The 26,897-nt window shown below is 36.4% G+C and overlaps 1 protein-coding gene across 4 annotated transcripts in view; it reads right to left on the bottom strand.

Moving 5' to 3' along the window:
- Positions 1-10,647: 10,647 nt before the first annotated feature.
- The window catches only part of CYTIP (cytohesin 1 interacting protein), an 89,239-nt gene continuing 72,989 nt past the window's right edge, over positions 10,648-26,897 (bottom strand). For all 4 annotated transcript variants that reach the window (XM_012136806.5, XM_042243833.2, XM_004004682.6 and 1 more), the window contains 3 exons: positions 25,863-25,932; positions 16,941-17,007; positions 10,648-14,028 (listed from right to left, as the gene is read on the bottom strand). In XM_012136806.5, the coding sequence (XP_011992196.1) occupies positions 13,568-14,028; positions 16,941-17,007; positions 25,863-25,932 (598 nt within the window). In that variant the 3' untranslated portion in view covers positions 10,648-13,567. The remainder of the gene's footprint in view (positions 14,029-16,940; positions 17,008-25,862; positions 25,933-26,897) is intronic.

Raw genomic sequence — 26,897 nt, 5'->3', positions numbered from 1 at the left:
TAATCTAGTATCTGCAGATATATAAGAAAAAAGGAAAAGTGCACATGCCATCCTTGTAAGTTAAGTTGTGCATCTAGGAAAGGCTAATGAAAAATCTCACAAAAGATATCATGAAGTGGCATTCTTTACCATCAGAATTTGTAGGTAGGTCTCCTCCCTGTTACAGATGGAGAAATTTGATTGTGTCAGCATCATTATTGTTTCTTGTGATTTGTCTTTTCTCTTTGGTTGCTTTTTAAATTTTTTCTCATTGGCTTAAGTGTTCCATGGCTCTACTCTAATGTGTGACAGTGGGTTTATTTTTATTTACTCCCCTCGAGTTGTTCTTGGGTGTTTACCAATTCTGCTATATTCTCAGTCAGATCTTCAAATATTGCCCCCCTCTCATTTTCTCTATTTCATCTTTCCAAATATCCATTAGATGTATATTGGAGTTTTTCATTCTCTTTGGCTTGGCTTTAACCTGTCTTTGATACTTTCAATCTCTTTATCTCTATATATATATTAATGCAATTTCCTCTATCATTCAGTTCATAAATTCTCTGTTTCTATGTGTGATATGCTGTTCCATCCATGGTGAAGATTTAATTTCAGTGGCATATTTTTAGAAATGAAATGTGCTTATATTTATTTATATCTTCCCAATTAATGTTGCTATTTTATTCCAAGATGATTTTTATTCTTTTTATTCTCCTTAATCAATTTCAAAATCCTTATATTTAATAAACTTTATTTTTTTTTAGTTTTTATTTTTTAAATTTTAAAATCTTTAATTCTTACATGCGTTCCCAAACATGAACCCCCTCCCACCTCCCTCCCCATAACATCTCTCTGGGTCATCCCCATGCACCAGCCCGAAGCATGCTGCATCCTGCGTCAGACATAGACTGGCGATTCAATTCTTACATGATACTATACATGTTAGAATGTCATTCTCCCAAATCATCCCACCCTCTCCCTCCCCCTCTGAGTCCAAAAGTCCGTTATACACATCTGTGTCTCTTTCCCTGTCTTGCATACAGGGTCGTCATTGCCATCTTCCTAAATTCCACATATATGTGTTAGTATACTGTATTGGTGTTTTTCTTTCTGGCTTACTTCACTCTGTATAATCGGCTCCAGTTTCATCCATCTCATCAGAACTGATTCAAATGAATTCTTTTTACGGCTGAGTAATACTCCATTGTGTATATGTACTACAGCTTTGTTATCCATTCATCTGCTGATGGACATCTAGGTTGTTTCCATGACCTGGCTATTTTTAGAACAATTTTATATCTACAGAAAAATTGTGAAGATTGTATACAGAGTTCCTCTATACCTTGCACCCAGTTTCCCCTCTTACTGACATCGTACATTAGTATGGTACATTTCTTATATTTAAGAAACCGATATTAATATATTATTATATTAACTATATAAATGGATTTAATGGACATTAACTAATGTCCATACTTTATTCAGAATTTCTTTACCTAATGGCCTTTTCTGTTCCAGGATGCTATTTGGATATCACATTATATTTATTCATCATATCTACATAGGCTACTCTTGGCTATGACAGTTTCTCAGACTTTACTTGTTTTGATAACCTTAACAGTTTTAAGAAGTACCAGTTGGCATTTTGCAGAATGTCTTTTAACCATGGGGTTTTTTTTTTAAATGTTTTTCTTGTTATTAGACTCAGGGTAAAGACTTAGGGGAGGAAGAACACAGAGATGAAGTGCCATTTGCACTATGTCATATCAAGTGTGCATATTATCAAAATGTCCCGTCATTACTGATGCTGATCTTGAGCATCTGATTGAAATACTGTTTGTCGAGTATCTCTATGTAGAGTTACTTTTTTTCCTCCCCTTTCTACATTCTACTCTTTGGAAGAAAGTCACCATGCTTAAGAAATAAGACTTCTGCTCCACTTCCTTGAAAGTATAGTACATTAATTACATGGGAATCCTCTTACACAGGAGATCTGTCTCTACACCATTTATTATTTATTCAGTCACCTATTTATATCAGTATGGATGGACTCATGCAAGGATATTTATTTTGTTTGGGGCTACAATCTACTATTCTTTTATTCTGTTGCTCAAAGTGTTCCATATTTGGCCACTGGAAGCTTATTCAATTGGTTTCTGTGACTCCGATACATTCCCATCACTCAGATTTTATTCTTTTTCTTTAATACTTCCTTATTTTCTAGCACTATAAAACACTTGAGAATCTTTTTGTACATTTCTTGCGCCAATCCTAGAATCAGTTATTTTTCCAGGGAATGCTGTTTTCCTTTATTGGAGGATAGTATTAGAAACCAAGATCTTAGGTGTGCTCCTTGCTACCAGGATATCTTTGTTTCTGGGCCCTCTCAGCTGACAGAGCAAGTTACTATATGTGTGTATATTAACCCATGTATATAACATATCTATAAGTATTTCTCTGTATAATCATCTTTATCTATATTGATATTATAGTAGGTAAATTCTGATGTCTCCAACTCTAGTTACCTTTTCCATGTGAATCATTCTAAGCTCTTCTGTTGCTTATCTGTAAATTTTCACTCTAACAGTGAAAAGCCTGGTTCCCATAATCAACCATTTATTTATTAATAGTTTAATTACAATATACATGTATACCAGTGTCAGAATGTTTAACTATATCACTCCCGTGGGAAACAACTGTTTCAGTTAGAGTATAATGTTTATGTGTGATTTTTTTCTAGCCTTTAATATTATAGACTTAAGTCATTTCCAAAGTTACTTGGGTCAGCTTCTTTTTCTTCCACTTTCTTAAGTTGTTTCCTACATTATTAATACAGTTAGATTGACTTGTCACATTCTGTATTCAATTCTGGGATCCCCCAACTTCTAAGTGGGTTTTAATAATTTGCATACATTGAGTCATTCTTTGTGCTGAAAATCCTATGGGTATTGACAAATGCATAGTGTCATATATTTGTAATTATAATGTCATACCGAGTTGTTTGCTCTTCTTAGTCTGCTCAGCTCCCACAACAAAATTCCACAGACTGGGTAGCATACGCAACAGAAATTTTTCTCTTTGTTCTGGATGCTGGTTCCAGATCTAGTCCAAGATCAATTTTGGGAGGGTTCAGTTTTTGGTTAGAGCTCTTTTCTTGGCTTGCAAGTGGCTTGGTCATCAGACAGCTTGCCTACCCCAAGGCTCTGCTAGGCAGTCAGCCTCTAGAACTATGAGAAAAAAATAGATATCTGGGAAATAATAGATAAAAAATAGATATCTGTTGTTTCACCACCTAGTCTGTGGTATTTTATTTCGATAGCCCAGGTAGACTAAGAGAATGCTATAAAACTCACGGGTGCTCCATCTATTCAACCTTCTCCACATACCCAAACACCCCACATCACCCCCACCAAACCCCTGCAAACCACTGATTTTTTCACAATCACTACAGTATTGTCTCTTCCAGAATGTCATATAAGTGGAACTATACAGTATGTAACCCTTTCAGACTAGCTTCTGCCACTAATCAACATGTATTTAAGGTTCATCAAGACTTTTCCTGGCTTGACAGCTCATTTTTACAATAGTTGAATAATATTCCACTTTTTTTTAATCCATTAACCTATTAAAGGACATTTCAGATCATTCCAATCTTTTTCTGTGATTGAGAACAAAACTGTCACAAATATTTCTTCTTGTTTTTTTTTTTTTTTGTGAGGACATAAGTTTTCAAGTCAATCAGGTAAATATAAGCATGAAAAAAGTGAAAGTGTTAGTCGCTCAGTCGTGTCCAACTGTTTACAACTTCATGGACTGTAGCCTGCCAGGCTCCTCTACCAGGGCCAGAAAACAGGGGTGGGTTGCCTTCTCCAGGGGATCTTCCTGACCCAGGGATTGAACCTAGGTCTGCCGCTCTGCAGGCAGATTCTTACTGTCTGAGTACCCTAGAAACCCCCAATATAGGCATACTTAGGAGACACTGCAGGTTCAGTTCCAGACTCTGAAATAAAGTAAATGTGTGCATGCTAAGTCACTTCAGTTGTGTCCGACTCTTTGCAACCCTATGGACTGCAGCCTGCCAGGCTTCTGCATCCAAGGGATTCTCCGGGCAAGAATACTGGAGTGGGTAGCCATTTCCTTCTCCAGGGGATCTTCCCGACCCAGGGATTGAACCTGCGACTCTGATGTCTCCTGCATTGGTAGGCGTGTTCTTTACCACTAGCACCATTTGGGAAGCCCTAATAAAGTAAACAGCACAATAAATAGAGTTACATGAATTTTTGGTTCCCCAGTCCATATAAAAGTTATATTTAAACTATATGCTGTCTATTAATTGTGCAATGTCATTATTTAAAACAATGGCCTATGGGACTTCCCTGGTGGTACAGTGGAGAAGAATATGCCTGCCAATGTAGGGGACACAGGTTTGATTCCCTGGTCAGGGAAGATTTTACATGCAGCAGAACTGAGTCCACATGCTGTAATCTCTGAAGCCCACGCACTTAGAACCCATGCTCTACAATAAGAGAAGTCACCATAATGAGAAGCCCATGCGCTGGAATGAAGGCTGGCCCCAGATCGCCTCAACTAGAGAAAGCCTGCATGAAGCAGCAAAGGCCCAGTGCAACCAAAAATAAACAAATAAGCTAATTAGTAAAAAAAAAAAAAAAAAAAAAGGATTAAAAATACCCACCAATGTATATACCTTAATTTAAAAATACTTTATTGCTAAAAAGTGCTAGCCATCATCTGTACCTTCAGTGTGTTGTAATGCTTTTGTAGGTGGGGTGTCTTGCCTTGATGTTGATGGCTGCTGACTGATCATGGTGGGGATTGTCGAAAGTTAGGACAGCTGTAGAATTTTTAAAAATAAGAAAAAAATAAAGTTTACACATTGATTGGCTCTTCCTTTTGGGAATGATTTCTCTATCATATGCAATGCTATCTGATAGCATTCTACCGATAGTAGAACTTCTTTCATAATTGGAATCAGTCCTTTCAAACCCTACTGCTGCTTTATCAAATAAGTTCATGTAATATTCTAAATTATTTGTGGTCATTTCAACAATCTTCACAGCATCATGACCAGGAGTAGATTCCACCTCAATAAATCACTTTCTTTGCTTATCTCTAAGAAGTAACTCCTTGTCAATTAAAATTTTATCATGAGATTGCAGCATTACAGACACATCTTCAGGCTCCATTTCTACTTCAGATTTTCTTGCTATTTCCACCAAATCTACAGCTATCTCCTCTACTGAAGTTTTGAACCCCTCAAAATCACCTACAAGGGGTGGAATTACCTTCTTCCAAACTCTGGCTAATGTTCATATTTTGGCCTCTTCCCATGTATCACAGTTGTTCTTAATGGCATTTAGAACGGCAAATGTTTTCCTAAAGTTTCTTTGCCCAGGTCCATTAGAAGAATCACTATCTATGGCACCTAAAACCTTACAAAATGTATTTCTTAAGTAAAAAGACTTAGAATTCAAAATTATTCCTTGATCCATGAGCTGCACCATGAAGGTTGTGTTAGCAGGCATGAAAACAGCATGAATCTCATTGGATATCTCCAACAGAGCTCTTGGGTTATCACACACATTGTCAATGAGCAGTAATGTTCTGAAAGAAATCTTTTTTTTTTCTGAACAGTAGGTCTTAACAGTGAGTTTAAAGTAGTTAGTAAGCCATGTTGTAAGCAGATGTTCTGTCATGTAAGCTCTGTATTTTTCCATTGATAGAGCACAGGCAAAGTAGTTTAACATACTTCTGAAGGGCTCTAGGATTTTCAGAATGGTTTCAGCTTAAAGTCAGTTGCTGCATGAGCCTCTAACAAGAGAGTCAGTCTGTCATTTGAAGCTTTGAAGTCAGGCATTGACTTCTCCTCTCTAGCTATGAAAATCCTAGATGGAATCTTCTTCCAATAAAGCTGATCATCTATATGGAAAATCTATTGGTTAGTGTTATCACCTTCATTAATGATCTTAGCTAGATCTTCTGAATAACTTGCTGCAGCTTCTGCATCAGCATTGCTTCTTCACCTTGCCCTTCGATGTTACAGAGATGGCTTCTTTCCTAAAACTTCAGAAACCAACTTCTACTACCTTCAAAGGTTTCTTCTGCAGCCTCCTCACATCTCTTGGCCTTCATAGAATTAATGAATGCTCTGGATTAGGCTTTGGCTTAATGAAATACTGTGGCTAGTCTGAGCTATCCAGACCACTCAAACTTTTCCTATATCATCAATAACACTGCTTCACTCTCTTATTCATGTGTTCGTTCTAGTAGCACCTTTAATTTTCTTCAGAATTTTTTTTTTCCTTTGCATCCACAACTTGGCTAACTTCAGGAAAAGGTCCTAACTTTTGACCTATCTCAACTTTCAGTATGGCTTCCTCCCTAAGCTCTATCATTTCTAGCTTTTGATTTAAAGGAGAAGGTGTGTGACTCTTCCTTTCATGTGAACACTTAGAAGCCCATTGTGGAGTTATTCTCTGGCCTAATTTCAATACTGGGTATCTCAGAGAATAAGGAGGCCTGAGGCAATAGGGAGAGATGGGGAAACGGTTGGTGGAACAATCAGAATACACATAACATTTATCAGTTAAGTTTGCCATCTTATATGAACACAGTTTGTGGCATCTCAAAACAACTCCAGTAATAACAGCAAAGATCACTGATCACAGATCATCATAACAAATATAAAATATAATAGTAAGGAACAACATTTAAATATTGCAAGAATTCACAAAATGTGACACCGAGACATGAAGTGAGCAAATGCAGTTTGCTGATAGACTTGCTTAATGTGGGGTTGCCTCCAATTTTTTTAAAGACCTTCAATTTATAAAAATAAAAAAAAAAAACAATATCGGTGAAGTGTAACAAAATATAGTGCAATTAAGCAAGGTATGCCTGTACCTAAAAGTGCAAATGCTAGATCATACGGTAAAATTATGTTTAGCTTTGTAAAAATACCGCCAAACTGTCTTCCAAAGCACTATACTAGTTTGCATTCCCATCAGCAATGAAGGAATACTCCTGTTAGTCTGCATCCTTGCCAGCAATTTATATTGTCATTTATCTGGATTTTAGTCATCCTAACATCCATGGAGTAGTATCTTGTTACTACTTGGGATTTAATTTGTAAATCCCAAGTGACAAATGATATCGAGCTCTTTTAATGCACTTATTTGCCACCTACATACCATCTTTGGAGATGTGCTTGCTCACATCTTTTGAACATGCTTTAATTGGGTTGTTTGCATTCTTATTTTTGAATTTTAAAAGTTCTTTTTATATTTTGGATGCAAGTTCTTTTTCAAATATGTGTTTTGCAAATATTTTCTCCCAGTGTAAGATTTTTCTTTTTATTCTTTTAACAGTATCTTTCCTAAAGTGGAAGTATTTAATTTTAATAAAATCCAATATATCTGTTTTTGCTTTTACAAATCACCTTTTTGGTGTATGTAAAAAGTTATCATCAAACCCAAGGTTACCTAGATGTTCTCCTATGTCATCATCCAGAAATGTTATACTTTTATGTTCTGCATCTAGGTCTATGATTCATTTAAGTTAATTTCATGAAATGTGTAAAGTCTTGCATATGGATGTCCAATTGTTCAAGAACCATTTTTAAAAATACTGTCCTTTCTCCATGAAACTACATTTACTTCTTTGTCAAAGATCAGTGACTATATTTGTGCAGGTCTATATCTGGGTACTTTAATCTGTTTCATTGATCTACAAGTCTATTCCTTTGCCAAAACCTGGTTGTCTCAATCATTATAGATTTATAGGGCATCTAGAAATTGTGTATTGTGATTCCTCTAATTTTCATCTTCTTCTCTTCCTCCTCCTCCTTATACTACTTCTTCTTTGGTGTTACCTTGGCTATTTTATCTTTTGCTTTTTCATAGAAATTTTAGAATCTGTTTCTCAATGATTACAAAATAGCTTGCAGGAATGTTGATTGGGATGTCAGTGAATCTATAGTTGAGTTAGGAAGAGCTAATATCAACATTATTGCGTCTTTCAACCCATGAACACAGAATATCTATTTAGGTTTTCTTGGATTTATTTCATCAGCATTGAGATATAAATAGATCTGTATAGATCTGTACATATTTTGTCAAGTTTATACTGAAGTGTTTCATTTTTTTGGTACTATTGTGAACAGTATTGATGGTTGAGTTTGAAATCTTAGTTGTCCATTTCTTGTATACAGGAAACCAGTTACCATATTTTTGTACAGTGATTTGTGTCCTATAACCTTGCTATACTCACTTATTAGTTTCAGAATGTTTGCTGTTGATTTGGGGGGATTTTTCACATTGACAATCATATTATCTGAAAACAAAGGAAATTTCACATCTTCTTTCCCAATTTGTATCTTTTATTTCCTTTCCTTGTCTTAGTGAACTAATTAGGATTTTCAGTATAGTGATAAATAGAAGTGGTGAGGGGATATTCTTTGTTTGTACCTCATCTTAGGGAGAAAGCATCCAGTTTCTCATGTCATAATATTAGTTAGCTGTAGGGTTTTTTATAGATGTTCTTTATCAAGTTGTGGGGCTTATCCTCTACTCCTAAGATATACATGCTTTTTATTCTTCAAACTGTCTTATTTTCCCAAGTTCTAATAAATGTGTTATTTGCAAGATCACCTGACAATTTGCTCATAGTTAATCATATCATTTTGAGTTTTATAGTTTTGATTATGAAAATTTTGTTTTTCTGTGGAATTCCTTTCATCTGCTCACAAAGATGTACCCACATAGACTTGATAAAGTCCAGTATATCGATCAGTGAATTCACTTAAATACATTCACATTCCCTGAGCAGAATTTAGAAGCAAGTAACTGGTTCATTCTTTTAACATTCTTTTAAAATCTTCTGTCATTTCATGCAGCTGGGGAACAAAGCTGGGACGTCTGTCACAGGGCTGGATATAGTTTCCTCCTCAGCTTTTTGGCTGGTTATACAATCTTGGCCAATTTCTTTAATTTAAAAAATCATTAATCTTAACATTTCTTTATGTAAAAATTAAAAATTGTGACATTCACGCTTTCTTTTTGCTCAAAGAAGTTTAGAGAAGACTCAATGTCTTAAATTATCAATTTGGGAACTCCTTGAATAGTGTTGTGAATAGCTTCTAAGGTAGCTCCCAATCCCCTCCTCCTGATGTTCATGCCTTTGTGTAAGCCCAGCTTTGTGAGTGTGGGTAGGTCCTGTGACTTGTAGCTAACAAATAGATGGCGCAATTGATAGGATATCACTCTTGTGATTATGTTCTGTTCTATGGCAAAGGTACTGGGATGTCAGTCTGGCTACATTTGCATTATCTCACTTCCCTCGTGGCTCAGATGGTAAAGATTCTGCCTGCAATGTGGGAGACTCAGGTTCAATCCCTGAGTTGGGGAAAATCTTCTGGAGAAGGGAATGGCTACCCCCTCCATTATCTTGCCTGGAGAATTTGATGGACAGAAGGGCCTAGCAGGCTACAGTCCATGGGGTCACAAAGAGTTGGACATGATTGAGCAACTCATGCTTGTAGTATCTCTTTCTCTCTCTTGTTGGATTTTGACAAGCAAGTTGCCATGAAACCTATGGCTATAAGGAATGCTTCTGACAACAACCCTGAGGAATTGTGCTAGGAAATCCTTCCCCAGTCAACCCTGTAGATAAGAACTCAGTCCTGGGTGACATCATGATTGCTGCTCTGTGAAACTCTGAGGATGTTACAAAGAGTGTGGTGTCTGGATGACCACAGTTCAAAAGCCAATAAACAGGCCAGTTTGATGGAAAGGAAAGCTTGCTTTATTTCATATTTCAGCAACTAGAGGGGTGGTGGGCAGACATCTGTCCAAAGGCTGTACCCCCTGACAACTGGCAGACCCCCGCACACACACACACAACCAGAGGGGCAAGAGTTTTTAGAGACATAAATGAGGTTACATAGAGAAACATTACTGTCATCTTTGACAGTCATCTTCAAATTGATCATCAGTGGTCTAATCAATGTCAACTTGGTTGTTTCAGGTACAGTTAATTTTCAGTTCCAGGGTCTGTTTCTTCCCATTTCTTTGAGGCAAATTCTTGGAATTGTGGCAGCTTATGTCATTGGTATAGTCTGGTCATCATGTAGTTAATTTTTTCATCTGGTGTTTTAGTATCTATAAGACAGCTTCTGGGATATGGTTCAGAATATTATCTATAATCCTTAAGAAGGAAATAAACGTCCTTAACTATGTTTAATGACTACATTATTATTATTTGCTCTCCTTTGACTGTTTTCCTTTGTTTCTACCTTTTCATTTCTCTGATTAAACTTATTCATTGACTGAAGTTTTCCACAGGCAAAAGCAGGCAGAGGATGTTGCGGGATTGGAGGTCAAGGACCACAGGGTCCTGCTTCATTTCAAGGATACCCAGCTAAACATTGCCCATACTCTTGACCCATGAACCTTTGAGATAATAAATATGTTTTAAACCTCTATGTTTGCAGCAATTTGTCAAACAACAGAAAGCTAATACAAGTGCAAAGCCTCAATTAAATAGGTAATATATTTTAAGAAGCTCAAAGAGGTAGGTGTTAATCGGTCACTCTAGGTTTTTCAAATTCCATTTCATTTAAAGTAAGTAAAGACAGAGAGAGACAGCAGAAAGTTCTGTCATTGAAAAGTAGCATTCTTTATTTCAGAAAGGTGTCAAAATTTTATTTTATTGCTCATAGTTATGTAAGGAATAGGATATGAAGCACCAATAATTTTGTGATCCAAAGTATAGTATAGTTGTTATGTGTTATTTACTATGCTTAGATTGTATACATCCACAAATATTTATACTTTATGATTAGTATACACAAGCAGTTTCCAACTGTGATCTTCAATTCAGACTAGGATTTTTAATATTGTTTATATCATGCACTAAGATGGAAAAGCATTAAAAAGTAGAAATGATAAATAAAAGTCATTTCAAAAAATATAGTTCCAACCTGTCTGACATGGTGGTGTTCCTATAGTCACATGACAAGAGTGATTCCTAATAGGTTTGATTCAAATTTGATTTATCAATCAAAGCCATATTAGAAAAATGCATTTTCATAACAAATTTTCAATTAACAAATTCACCAATATTACATATTTGACAACTTTAGGGTTAAGAAAAAATTCTTCACTTTTCTTTTCCCAGTAAATTATATCCAAGTAAGTCACTGTGGTCATTGCGCACCAGAAAATTTGAGAAATGACATCTTCTAAAGCCTCACTGAGGTCAGATTCAGGTTGAAAAACTATGCTATGGGAAATTTACCCACATTTCCACTCAACATCAGGTTTCTTACAACTTGTGAACACACAAAACATGAGATACCCTTCCTTCCTGTACTTTGGTTAAAAAATGCTTAACTTTTTTTTCCAGAACATATCTAACTCGACTCTCACGCTTCTGATCGCAGGCGACAGTGCAACATGCCGGGCTTCTTCCCTCTACCATTTTGGGCTGATGCTTACTGTAAGATGGTATCATACTATATTTAACACTTAAAACCACAGAGAAGCAAATGACATGTTGTCTGCTTTTCCAGATGAACTGTGGTAGTTCTTAAAACATTGTTCACGTAGAATACTTTAAAAGCATCTTTCTTAAAATAAATGTAGTATTTTTGCCCCTGCACTTGGCGAAAGAGGACAAACAGAAAATGCTACATTCATGTAAGCAGATCTTTAACATGACAATTCTCGTCTGTGGTGAGAAATAAGCAATATCTGTCAAATCACAATTGATTTGCAAGCCCCTGTTGAAAATAAATGTATTGCTAACCATGTAGTTATTATAAGTTATGTGCTTATATCTGAAAACTTGCTTGTAGACCTGAGAAGAGTCACCTTATATATGTTTCCCTTCATATTCACCAAAGAGGGTTTTTTCTCCTGTTTATAATATCCTTATTCATGCAATCTACAATTGTACATTTTAAATATTGGGGTTGGGGCAAATGGTAGTCCTGTGGTGGTAACTACACAGAACCAGCAAAGAGGTGAACAACATCCAGAGAGACTGAGCAGGTAAGCTCGAGCTGGGAAAAACTGGCTCCCAAGATTAGCCCTTCCAGTGACCATGGGGGCTTCTCTGAATACCTGCTTCCTTATCTATATGCCTAATGTCTCTCTACAGGTTTATTTCTGGAATCACATGGACAATACCTTTCACCTACTATGCCTTCAGTAAATGACAGACAAGATTGCCGTTGTTCCTGTGAAAGCTCTACTCTTCACATGAATGATTCTTATGCAGAGCCCATTGGATACTCCTGAATTCAAAGAATTAATAGAAAGTATGTCCCATTAGAAATATTTTCCTATTTTATTTTATCATTCATTTCTTACCCTACAAGCTTCCTTGCCCTCATCTCTTTTTTTCTCAAAATGAGTCACTCTTTACTCAGTTTATTAAAGTGTATCAGTTGCACTCAAAGTCATCTATCTCTCACACATACACACACACACACGCACACACAGCATTCACAATCAGTAGGGTCTGTATATTGCATTGTCCAGAATATCTACCCTAGAATATAGGTAATGAGCAGCTGTATCACCAGAACAGAGAAATCATGAACTTTAATGGACATTGAATAAAAATGTGATTGAAAGGTGAGGAGTAAAGTGATACCAACATAACTAATAGACAAGAGAGTGCTGCGGCAAGAACTACTAAGAAAATATAAAGTGAGGAGCAATGTGAAAAAAATTCCACAGGAGGAAAATCTTTTTCCTAACTTTAACTTTTCAAATTTTAGATATGTGTTCAAAAAACATCACAAGGCTATAGGATCTTGAGAGTTCCAGACTTGTCATCAGTGTTTAGGAAGAGCAAAAGTTGAATCAGGTAAGAAAGACATCCTCATCCATTTTGTTTAGGCCACCAATATAAAAGACCTTATTATAGTCTCCTTTAGTACCCATCTTAGAAAACATCTTCCAGTGGATTTTATAAACCTTAAATCCTCCTATTAAATCTACTTCTTGCTTTATTATCACTGTGGATGTAAAAAAGGGCTGATGATCATCTTCGCTTCTAATCTTTCATAAATTTGAACAGAAACATTCAAAATTGCCTATTAATTAAGCCTCCCCATAGTCTACTGAGCTTAAGCAAATATAAGTTTTGTAACCTACCAATTAATCTACAGAAGGTATTCCAAATAATTACATTCTGTCACATTCTTATTTACACTTGATTCTAAAAAGTTCCCAACTTTTCACATGACTAATCTAGAAAATAAATATTACCCTTGCCTTCATAGGCAGCATTAAAATGAGCAGGCACTTGAGTTAATTTGTTATATTTTGTAATTTATTATTATTTAATTTTCCTACTGCCTGCTTAGAACTTGAACCATTCTGGTTAAAAAACGATTGCAAAAGCATACACAGTGGTACGAAAGCTTAAATAAAGTTCACTACTGCCATGAAATGAGGTGTCAGTTTTGCAATCCATCTGCACTTTCCCACGGGTGGAGTTGATCTAAAGGAATCTGAAGATATTTACAAAATAAGCTAATATGAAAGGGCATGACAACCCATTAAAAGCGACTCTCTTCCTCTTCCACAGCGTGGTGAAGGCCTGGGATGAATTTCAACAGCTGTTTCCGGACACTTCCCCTTCTGCTTTTCCTGGGCAGGGTCCCATACATGCCTGAGAAGTTACCTTCGCACAAAGGAGACATGGACCCACTGCTGGCAGAACTAATGCTCCGATTCCTCCTCGAAGAAGACCTCTTCAGAAAATCATCTCCTTCCCTGGGGACAAAGCACTCATCATCTGTGCTTGTCTGGCGGCTGAAGGCTTCCCGACTGGAGTCTTCAGACACACAGGTCTGGTACCCATCCTCACTGTCTATCGTCATGGAGCTCAGCCAGCTCTTACAACTGCTTGCACTGGATAATCGATTCCGGTCCAGGAGGGCGGGGCCAGGCAGGGGTCCAAGCAGCGTGAATTCATCTATGTCCATATTTTCCAAACTTGGGCAGTTAGTTGCATCACCTAGAACGCAGAAAAGAAAGCGTACTGTGAAATAGATCTAAGCATCACCTCTTACAAGTAAATACATCAAAATTTCTCTTTGAAAGGCACAAGAAAGAGTAAGAGTGAATAATTCTTTTCACCAAGCTTGCACAAATAAGTGACTGTCTATGAGATCATTTGATAAGCTTAAGACTATGATTTTTCAAGCTATTTGTCCATAGACTGTGTATGCTCAGTTACTTCGTTGTGTTTGACTCTTTGTGACCCTGTGACTGTAGGCTGCAAGGCTCTTCTGTCCATGGAGTTTTCCAGGCAAGAATACTAGACTGGGTTGCAATTTTCTACTGCAGGAATCTTCCTGACCCAGGGACCAAACCTCCATCTCTTGCATTTCCTGCATTGGTAGGCAGATTCTTTAGCACTGTGCCACCTGGGAAACCCTTGTTTATGGATTAGTTTCATGTAAAGGATTCCATGGTCACAAAAATGGTCTAGATTAAGTAAATTGAAACAAAATTCTTCACATTAGAACAGTTCAACTCATCTAACAGTATTCCAGTGCAACTTTTGAATTTCCAAAAGAATCATTTCTTACATTGAAGTGACCCTGCCACTTTTTATTAAAATCATCATAGAAATTGGTTCCAAAGAATATACTTGGAGAAATGCCCTCTTATGGATTTTCTCTATTTTAGTTCCTTTGGTTTTTAGTTACCGTATTTTTAAATAATTGCAAAATTATTATAACATAACTTGAAGTGTATGGAAAGCACAGTTATAAAACCTGCACCTTACAGACTGATTATTAGAGAATTCAAAGATGTTTAGAACAGAAAGGATATCTTAGAGCCTCGATATTCCCAGTTTATTCTTAGAATGCTTTAATACTCAAATTCTTCGAAATGGTAGTGTACCAGAAAACATCCCTGTCCTAAAATAAATAATCACTTGAAAAAATTGAATGTTATCTGCTTGGCTGAATTTCTTCATCAACCCTTTATAATCTACATCTGGGCTCTCCAAACTCAAATTTTAATCTCACACCAACAGCCTGTTCATATCCCACTTGCTTATGTACTGTCTGAGTTGTTTGGTATGCTGCTAAAAGAAAGGAGATTATTTGTAATACTAGCCAGAAAAAAAAAAATCATTTGAAGGTGACTTTGCTTCAGGAAAAGTAATAGAACATTACACACTCAGAAATGTGTTTTTTAAACCTCATGCTCATCGTCTCTACTGCTGCTCTCCTTTGCCCTTGGTTGACAATATTAAAAGAGACTGTTTGTTTATTTTTCCATTTGATCTGCAAAGTTGAGTAGGGTCAGCCCTGTAGTGACCAGTTATAATGCGTTCTTTTTTGTTAACAAAACCTACTTTATTTCATCTGGCAACAAGTTGATGAATGTCTTCTGATTGGAGAGCATATGGCTTGTAGAGTCTCATGCCCTCGATATTTATTCTAGGTCTATAAAAAGTAAACTAAAGAACTCTTTTATCTCTCAAAAAATATAGACAATGGCCAATATAGACAATGAGGAGCCAATCTCCTTGAACCTGAACAAAGGACCTTGTCTATACAAGGCCATGCCCATAGAACCACAGAACTGCCTACACTTATCAGATCAAACCCCGTCTCCCCTCTAGGATGCCCTCTGCAAGTCTGTAGACCCTGAAGTTTACAGAAATCCAGGAAGTAGCCATATATTTGTGCCTCTGCTGCTGCTGCTAAGTCGCTTCAGTCGTGTCCGACTCTGTGCGACCCCAGAGACGGCAGCCCACCAGGTTCCCCCGTCCCTGGGATTCTCCAGGTAAGAACACTGGAGTGGGTTGCCATTGCCTTCTCCAATGCATGAAACTGAAAAGTGAAAGTAAAGTCACTCAGTTGTGTCCAACTCTTTGCGACCCCATGGACTGCAGCCTACCAGGCTCCTCCGTCCATGGGATTTTCCAGGCAAGAGTACTGGAGTGGGGTGCCACTGCCTTCTCTGAGTTGTTAGCAAATTTTAGATCCCTCAGAAAAACACTGTTATACATTTTTAGGAAAATTACTTTGTAAACACAAATAGAGAAGTAACTCATATATGTTTCATTTTCTGAAAAGAAAGAACTTGAACACAAACTTCTGTCATAAATCAGTGCCGAATTAAGAATTAAATGTATCTTTTTTCTATAAACAGATGATCACTTTAACAAACAGATATTGTAAGGTTATAAATAGAGACTTTAGGTCAGTCTTATCTAACAAATATATAAGCTATATTTCACACCCACATAGCTAGTGGTTTCAGTGCATTATTTGTACACATAAGTTCATTCTTCAGGTTATACCAGTCACACAGCAAGTGCCAAGTCAACAAATGTTAAATTCAACCCTTCTTCTCAGAATGCATACAATGGCAAGAAGCATGTATTTACTGTTTTAAAGATCCTTCACATTTCCTGGGTTTGAGGGCCATGAAGGAGAATACCTCTGCATTATTGTAACTGACACAATTTGAACAAATAATACAAGCTCCACCCAAGAAGCATGCTACCATTCCAGTTTCAAGAGTTTCTCAGAACTACGCAGCCCCTGAGCCATAGGCATTCTCAGGAATCTAAGTCATCTGCCAAAGTAATAAGAAAATGAGGCAATCATTCATATCGCTCTTCTGAAATCCCCAGGTGCTTCTTACGAGTGTGTGCATGCATGCGTGCCCATGTTTTCATGTGCATGTGTTATGTGTATGGAAGAGGGGACGTCACGTGACTTACCCCTCCTCCAAATACACTGGTCACTCCAAAAGCCAAGCCAAAGGAATACAGACTATTTTTGACCCACGCTAGACAATTTTTTCCTTGTAATGATGACAATCTTAAAACAATTTAGATACAGAAGTACTGAAAGAATGAAATATAAGTGTGGTTTCTGAACCGGAAATCACATTTACCATGAAGCAGGCGCTGTTCCTGTAATTGCAGAGATCTGAACTCCACCCATTTCTTCTTCAAGGTTTGCTGAGAAAGAAGAAAAAAAGTGCTAATTATTAGGAAACCCCAGAGAAGACAGCAATGTACTTTCAGCTGTTCAGATTTGTCAATTCATTTTTTTTTTCATTTCTTTCTAGTGCTAACAATCCCTCTCATTCATTTGAAAGATTTTGTGTGTGTGTGTAATAGGGGAATATTGGGAACACCCATTTCTCAAGAAATAGTCTAGTAGCACCAACAAATTGAAACAATGACATTGTTTCAATAGAGACGACAGATAATAGAAACAATGACATTTATGATTTTTTTATTTTAAATTATTGGAAAAGCAGATTGCTTGGGTTTGTGTCCATTTACTAGCTGATTCAGCAAGACTTTAAACTCTAGGCTTCTCTCATCTATAACATGAGGACAACAGAACCTAAACCCTTGGATTTTCATGAGGATTATAAGTATTAGTAGATGAAAATGGGTGGAACAGTGGATACAGCTTAGTAAATGTTCCAAAAATGCCATGATCATTTTGAATGGACACAGAAGATGTGGTACATATATACAATGAAATGTTACTCAGCTATGAAAAAGAATGAAATAATGCCATTTGCAGCAACATGGATGGGCCTAGAGATTTTCACACTAAGCAAAAAGCAAGTCAGAAAAAGAAAGACAAATACTATATGATATCACTTATATGTGGAACCTAAAAAAAAAATGATACCAATAAGCTTATTTGAACTGCCTTATGACCCAGCAATCCCACTGCTGGGCATACACACCAAGGAAACCAGAATAGAAAGAGACACTTGTACCCCAGTGTTCATCGCAGCACTGTTTATAATAGCCAGGACATGGAAGCAACCTAGATGTCCATCAGCAGATGAATGGATAAGAAAGCTGTGATACATATACACAATGGAGTATTACTCAGCCGTTAAAAAGAATTCATTTGAATCAGTTCTAATGAGATGGATTATACAGAGTGAAGTAAGCCAGAAAGAAAAACACCAATACAGTATACTAACACATATATATGGAATTTAGAAAGATGATAATGATGACCCTGTATGCGAGACAGCAAAAGAGACACAGATGTGTAGAGCGGACTTTTGGACTCTGAGGGAGAGGGCGAGGGTGGGATGATTTGGGAGAATGGCATTGAAACATGTATACTATCATGTAAGAAACGAATCGCCAGTCTATATTCAATGCAGGATACAGGATGCTTGGGGCTGGTGCACAGGGATGATCCAGAGAGATGATATGGGGTGGGAGGTGGAAGGGGGGTTCATGTTTGGGAACTCATGTACACCCGTGGCAGATTCATGTCAATGTATGGCAACACCAATACAGTATTGTAAAGTAAAATAAAGTAAAAATAAAAATTTAAAAAAAAAAACAGAAACAGATTCACAGACATAGAAAACAAACATGCTTATCAAAGGGGAAACGGGTCAGGAGAGGGATAAACTAGGAGTATAGGATTAAGACATACACACCATTATACATAAACTAGATGAACAACAAGAATTTATCGTACACCACAGAGAACTACATTCAGTATCTTATAGTAACATGTAATAGAAATCTGAATAAAACATATATGTAAAACTGGATCACTTTGCTGTACATCCGAAACTAACACAATATTATAAATCAACTGTATTTCGATTAAAAAAAAAATACCACCATCATTCTATAAGCCTGGGTCACTACCACTATATTTTCTGCTGGATATCTATTTATTTTCTATACACAAAAAGGGAAGCTGACCAGCTCTAAAAGATATCCTTGGAGGGCTAAACTTAGAACATTTCTTAACAGTTCTTGACCTCTTAACTGCTTCCTTCCTTGGCTGCCCCGTGCATGAGAACAGTGGCCCAGGGAGGGATGAAGTGGCTGTTGTAATGGTCACGACTGCTCATGAGGCCTGGCCCACAGCCAGGCTGTGGATGGGAATCGAAAGTCAACAAAGCAGGAGGCACATGACAAAGCAAAAAGGCTCCTTCTCCCCTCTCTCTGCATTTTACTCCATCCCTTCCTTTGCCACTTCAGGTCCCCACAGCAAGCCCCCAGATTTAGGTCCCCCACCACTCAGATTTGCCTGTGGACATTTATCAGGAAGGAAAGGCAGCCTAGTTAGAAACAAGTGGTCCTTTGTACACATCAGTCTGGAAGGGGCAGACGAAGGCTAAAATGGGAGACTGGGGGGAAAGTACATCTGGAAGAAGAAGACTAAAGGAAAAGAAAATATTACAAGAATGTCATTAAATGTTTAAGGGGGACTCTGGCTGTTCAGGGAATGAACAATCACTGGGCAGGACTTTCTCAGCCTTGATAACAGTAACATATAGCAGCACTCCTTATGCCTGTCAATAAAATATGTAATCAATAAGTCAAAGACATAAAATTCCTTGCTCAGTTAATTCCTTGTTCTTTCTATACTATAACATAGTCTACCTGGCTCTAAGACTGCTGGGCCACCTGAATAATAGCTCTTATAAACCTGAGATCATGTGAAGATCAGAGTCAGGAAACCAGGAAGTACAGAACCAGCCTTTTTTTCTTTCTTAAAGAGGTTTATCTCTTACCAGAGAATAGAGTCCAACTGGGGAGCATAAGGATAGACCAATACTCAAAACTAATTAGAAGTAGAAGAGGGAGTTGTATTTCTGTACTTACTACCTATAAATACAAAGTCAGGGCTTGCCAAATAGTTTCTGTGAAAATAAAGGTTTTTAAGTATCATATCTGTTGATTTGTCCCAGTCATCTCAGTATGTCATCACTCAAACCAAGAAAATACCAGTGTAAAGAGCAGCTGTGTCAAAGTGACTGAGAGCTTTTAGTCTGTAATGAAGCTTCCCTATTTTCCTCAAAGTCTGTTTCGGTCTATTATTAACATCACAGGGGTGTATTTGGACAAATCTAACCTCTCATTATTAGAAGAAAATTGAAGCATAGGTGAGATCTAACCTTACTAGGCCACATCAGCTCAGCTCACTGTGCCTAGGTCAGTGCCTATCATACTGAAGCTGCTCCTTAAATGTTGGCTAAATGAGTAAATGAAAGGGTGACTTTCTGAAACAACACTCAGCTGTCACAGGCTGGATATTGGTTGAATATGTCTCCAATGTTTTCATTCTCCATGAGACTTTAGATAAACCTTTCCATAGCACTTTATTACTTATATCCCACCTGGGCTTCCCTGGTGGCTCAGACAGAAAACAATTTGCCTGCAATGCAATGCAGGAGAGACCCTGGGTTTGAACCGTAGATTGGGAAGATTCTCTGGAGAATGGAATGGCTACCCACTCCAGTATTCTTGCCTGGAGAATTCCATGGCCAGAGGAGGCTGATGGGCTACGGTCTGTGGGGTCACAAAGGGTAAGACATGACTGAGCAACTAACACTTACTACTTTTATCGTGCTTTCATAGATAACTGTCCTAAAAGTTCCAAATTAAAAAATAAAGGTTCAATGTAGCAAAACGTTTCCCAAGGGCTACAAACTCAGTAAATATCAGAGAATAGCTCCCTCAGTTAGCCCACTAGATGTGCTGTTTCCATGTCAAACATTTGAATCATAGGTCACAAGAAAGGGAATCCCTGAAAATTTAGCTCAGAAGGGACCATTGTTTCTGAAGAAGAGGTCGTGGCCACACAAGGAACCTTCGTGAGACACGATGCCACTAACGTAGCAGGATGCACAAACTAAATGTCACTGTGTGAAGGGGAAGCCATCCTGACTGGTTAATAGGTCAGACCCAGACATTTCTAGCCCAGTGATGAGCTGGAAATTTCACAATTACAAGATTAGAAAGGCAATAGAAATGAAAGATGATGAACAGGAATGAACCCAAAGTTCTACTAGACCTGGAGAAAAAGAAAGAAGTCAGGAGAAAATTAGACCCTATGTGAGGCAGAGACAAAGACAGGTTTTCTGCTTGAGAGAAGAACCTTGGTTAAGCTCTACCACCATGAAAAGGAGGCTGAACAAAGCTGCTAAGGGTGACTATAGCTAATGGAAAACATGTACCCACAGGGGCAGGAGCACATGAGCACAGCCTCACGACCTAAGCTGCATACTGGCCCCCAGGGAAGGCATCCAAGCTGCCAGACCTGGCTCTGTACTGGAAGTCTTGAGTTGCAGAGCAGAGGCCACTGCCCAACTCATACTGAGTGGCACAGAGAGGCCAAGGAAAGCAGGCAATCCACACTCCAGAACTCCACAGAAGTTTAATGATAAAAAGGCAACAAAACTGATCATCAGTCCATGACTTCTCTCCAAACAAAAAATAGAAAAGTGTTCAAAAACTTTAAAATAAAGAGTATTTGCAATCCTCTGAGAGAGAAACGTGATGTTTCTAAGAACAAGAAATTTGAAACAAAGGAAGAAAAGAAAAGATAGGCATGAAAAAGAATTATTTGAAAATAAAAAATTAATTTTTAAAACTCAATAGAAAGAACACATTCTATACAGAACACAGACAACATTACTGAAGATATTATGCAGGAATTAAAAAATAATGTAACAATGAAAAGAACTGAGAAAAGAATGCAGATATAGTAGATACATACACATACATACGTATAAGTGAATCACTTTGCTGTACATCTGAAACTAACGTAACTGATTGCAAATCAATTATACCTCAATTAAAAAATTAAACAAAAACATAATGTGATACAAAATCTGAAAGAGTGGTTAAGAAGCATGCAAGGTAAATCAAAAGATTCTGAAATGTGCCTAGCAGGAGTTTCAGAAGATCATCCAGGGAATGATGAAGAAGGTATATTCACCGAGGTCAAGCTGATAATTACCCCAAACCGAAGAGTCACAAAAACTGAGGACTCTGCAAGTTCCCAGCAAGAAAAATTTAGAAATGAATCCAAGCCTAATGAGACTGTGGTGAAACTGTAGATCAGGAAAGACAAAAGAACTCCTTAAAAGCAACCAGGAAAAAGATGAATAATTGACCAAAATTGAAATACTGGGTTTTGAAAAGATCCCCAAATAGGAAATCCTCTAGAGAGAATTACCAAGGGAAAAAAAAAAGACATAAAAAGTAGTACAAATGAAAATGGGAACATAAGCACAGCTTGTTATAAAAGAAAAAGATGAAAATAGAATGTTTATTATCAACTTCATGCAATAAATTTGAAAACTTCAAAACTTTACTAGCAAAAACATCATTCAATAAAGCTGGCTCAAGCAAACAAACAAACAAAAGCAGAAACCTTGAGCAGTCTTATAAAGAAACCAAAACCGAGTTTAGAAGTATTCACATCAAAAAGAACCCCAAGGCCAGGTGATTCAGATAGTGTTACAAGAATTCTACCAGAGGACAAAAAGGGGAAGAGATTCCTCAGCTCATGCTAAGAGCCTAGTAAATTCGATACCGAAACTAAAAAAGAAGATAAAAAAAGATAGTCTGAGAGAAGAAAATTACAGGCCATTCTACCTGTAAAATGAAGTTATGCTCAACAATTCTAAAGAAAATGTCAGCAGGCCAAATCTATAAGTATATAAAAAATATAAATTATGACCACAATTTACATAATTATGTTATACTTATTATAATTATGTAAATTATGGATGTATTATAGAAATGCAAGGGTGTTTTTACATTAGAAAATCTTTAAATGTTATTCACCAAACTGATAGATTTTTAAAAATAAATAAGAAGACCATCTCAACACTTACAGAAAAAAAAATGTATCTGATACAAGATAATACACAAGCACTATAAACAAGACTAGCAAACTTGGTATAGAAGGGAGCCTTCTTAACATGAAAAGTATATCCCTAGAGATAAGAAAGAGTCAAAAGAACTCCCTTTATGGTCAAGAGCAAAGCAAGAATGCTTACTAGTTTAGTTTCTATTCATCACTGTATTATAGACCTTACCCAACATAGCAAAATAAGAGCTGAAAATCATTCCTAATAGTTAGTATCTTCATGAGAAACTCAAAATAATCTATAGATAATTAGAAATTATATAGTCTGGCAAAGCATTTGAGTATAATAACAGCGTAGAAAAATTTATTTCACACATCTATGCATAAACCTCAAAACAATATTTTCAATAAAGTAATTATATGAGAAGAAAAATCATTTTACAAAAGAATAAATCTAATAAAAGATGCATAAGATCTATCTGCATAAAAATATAGGACCTTATTGAAATACAAAAAATAATTAAAAATTATCTAGTGAGACAGTCTGTCAGTAAGAAAGCTCAGTAGCATACGGATATCAGGTTTCCTCAAATTGATCTATATAAAACCATGATACCCATCAAAACTCCAAAATTAGTTATAGAATATGACAATCTGATTCTAAAATGTGCAAAGACAATTAAAGAGCCAAGAATAACCTAAAAATCTTGCCCAATCAGACATCAATATTTATTATAAAGGTAGAATAGCTGACTCTGAGAGAAACAAATTAATCAATGAATCAGAATTAGAAGCCTATAGGATCCTTCATATATGGAACTAGTGTAAAAACAGAAGTTTCATTTCAGGTCCACTGGGGAAAATGAAAGACTGTATAAAGTAAATGGCACTGGGAGAACCGAGTTTCCAAAGAGAAAAAATAAAATAAAATTGGAATCTTATCTTATACTATGTAAAAAATTAATTCTAAGTGAATTAAAGACTTCAATATTAAAAAAAAATGCTTTAAACTTTTAGAAGAAAATATAGAAAATGCAAATTACCTACAAAAGATAAACAATTAGGAGATCCCTCACAAACAAAATATCAAATAACAATACAATAAAAGGACTAAGGAGACAAAACATCAGCTTAGAATAATCCAGTTACCTGTAAAACTCTTTCAATAGCAGCAGGGAAATACATATTTTTCAATAAAGACCCACCCACCCTCACTGAAAGAAACACTATGGCAAGAAGGAAAGTGAACCCAAAAGTAAAGAACAGAATATAAGAAATGGGGCAAGCCCATCGGTTCACAGGTTGGTATACTCACTCATTACCAGCAGTTAGGAATAAAAACCTGTCTTTTTTATTTTGAAAATTGATAGAATTTTCTAAAGTAAGTAATAATAAGGAAGATGGAGTCCTAAATGGACATTTAAAGATGTTGAGATTCCTGATGTTCTGGGAGAGGATGGAGGTGTTGAAAATTTTCTAGGTTAGAAAACAATAAAGTATGTATATTAAAACTTTAAGAGAAAATGTTCAAAGCACAGAAAATGCTTATAAACATGCATATATGTGTCGTGCAAGAGAGTTCTTTATTCCATGAAACATAAACCTATTGCTTATATTCTACATTTCTTTCCTTTTTTTCTTACAAAAGGCTGAAACAGCCAGTTTTATTTTTTCAAAAAAGATTTTCACTAAGACTCTCTACTGTAGAAACAAATCAGCTTTCGACAGTTTTAAAAAACCTAAAGATAACATGATGAGCTATTTACTCCTTACAAAATTTCAATGATAAAATGTTAGAGACTCTTCTTTTAATTTGAAAACTAACACTCACTATTTGCAATATCCTGAAGGTCCTAACCAATACTATAAGAGAAGAAAAAATAAACTAGTTGACTAATTGGGAGTAAAGGGGCAAACTTTTATTATGTGCAGATAATATGTTTATATAAAAAAATCCAAGGGAATCTGCAAACATACAGCTAGAATAAAGGGAGTTCAGCAAGACTCCTGGATTTAAAACTTTATCTAAATATCAATAGCAATAAGCAGTTGAAAAATTAAAAGATCACATTAATTACAGCAAGAAAAATTTAGAAATAATTATATTTATTAATTAAAACCACAATTTAAATTTATTTATTATGTGGGAATAAATCTATCAGTGCATATGTAATAAACGTATAATATGTGATATATAATCAGTGTAAATATAAAATGGATGAAGAAAATACAGAATGTTTTTGAAGTACATAAAAGACTCGAATGGAAAGACACAGACCCTGTGTTTGAAGTAAGGAAAGCAAAAATCATAAAAATGTTCATTGATCTCATTTATTCTATAAAGACAATTCAGTTCTTATCATAACCTAACAGAGGATATTTTTTTCAAAGAATTTTATAGATTGATTCAACAGATCAGAGGGATAAGCAAAATGATAAGAATATAAAACTAATGTTGACAAAGAAGAAAACAGGGCTTGTTGATAAATTAGATGTGGAAGAAGGGAGGAATACAAGATAATACAGAAATATGGTAACTCTACCCTCTTGGACTCAATAATTAAGATGCACATGAGTGAGGTCCTAGATTTCATGGCCTGCCAGAATTTCCTCACGCTAGGAAACTGAGATTTTTAAGACCCTCAAAGGGCCCAGAGAATATTCACTGAACATCCTGCACTGTGCAACATCTCCTGAGAACTTCAATTTCTTCTCCAGAGTTGACAGTGTATTTGCCAACAAAAGTAGATTCAAGGATATCCACAGGAGTAGAGGAACTTGATCTTTGTAGAAAGAGGGAGGCGAAATGGAAGGAAACAAAAAACGAAAATCCCAGGCCTTCCTACACACACATACAGCACTTGGGAAATCGACAGCTCCTCCATCTTTGTTTTTTCCCAAACAGAATGTAAATCAAAAGAGATCACAGGTGCATTAATGAAACTTCTTCAGGCAATGTGCTTTCCTGTTGCCTTTCTGAGCCCCATAGACACACAGGAGGAGGAAGGAAGGAAGTGATTTGCCCTGGTTTGTAGAATTTAATATTCCTGCAAAGGTAATTGTATGGCTCTTGATAATTCAGCAGTTTAGACTCATCATGACATTTCATCTTCAAGGGCTATCTCAAGTCTTCAAATAGATGTTTATTCTTCCACTCACATATTCAAGGATGAAAAATTTGCCCCACTGTATTAAATTAAATTACCTTTAAAACTTGCAGCTTTGCCTCAAGCTCTGTTCTTTTGAGAATCATTGTTCCATTAAGAGTCTCTATCCTGTTTTAAGAAAAAATGGAGGGGAGTGGGAAATAACATGAGTGATTCTCTCAAACAAGCACCATCCCTTACGGAGTACTACACTTTGAGCACAGACTATCCTCAAAAAGCAACATAAATGTCACCATTCTCGTGGCACTTCAAGTATCTGGACCTAAGCCAAACCTTCTGACAACATTCAAAGAAAGAATATGGAAACACACACACACACACACACACACACACACACACCTTTTGAGAGGGTGACTAGAAGAAAAGGCTCTGTTTTATATGTAAACTGTAGCTTATTTTATAAAAGCCACTCTGGGGCAATGGTGGTTGTTCTCTACTAGAACATATTGTGTGGTCTGGCTGAACCACCTCTTTCATTTGGTAAATATTCATGGGGCACCTACTATGAGCCAGACTCTAGACATCATGCTAAGCGTGAGGAATACAGCAATTGAAAACCTGCGCTAGGGACTTTCAAACAATGAAATCAAAAAACTACTTCTTGAAATGGGAAAATCTCTTCTTAAGATTCTAGAAAATTTTACCTCTGTAAGTTGCCTGAAATTTAGAACTAGAACAAATAGGATCAAAACTACTGAGATATTAACTTTCAAATGACTCATCTCAAAACTTTTAAGTGTACAAATTTTAATCCTAGAATTATCAATTTAATGGTGTTCTTTCTCCCTATACCAAATGCCTTTCTAAAAATAAAGAGACTTGTTCTATCCTGAGTGATTCATTTGTTTTGTGGGCTCAAGTTAGAAGCCTTTATTTTGACTACAAAACCATCATTCTGAATAAGATAAATATGACGTACAAATTACAAAACTAAGCATCTTTTTAAGTATTGGTTCAAAGTCAATAAGCTGTAACTCTATAAAGATGCAAGAAATTTGTCACGGCCTGGTAAAATAATAATATTAAATGCAGTCTATTGGGTATAATGCTGTTTCGGATAGCATTATACCCAA

Source organism: Ovis aries, chromosome 2 (assembly GCF_016772045.2).
Source record: "Ovis aries strain OAR_USU_Benz2616 breed Rambouillet chromosome 2, ARS-UI_Ramb_v3.0, whole genome shotgun sequence".
Taxonomy (NCBI): Eukaryota; Metazoa; Chordata; class Mammalia; order Artiodactyla; family Bovidae; genus Ovis; species Ovis aries.
Note: the sequence above shows the minus strand (reverse complement) of the source record. Positions and strands in the feature narration are given on the sequence as shown.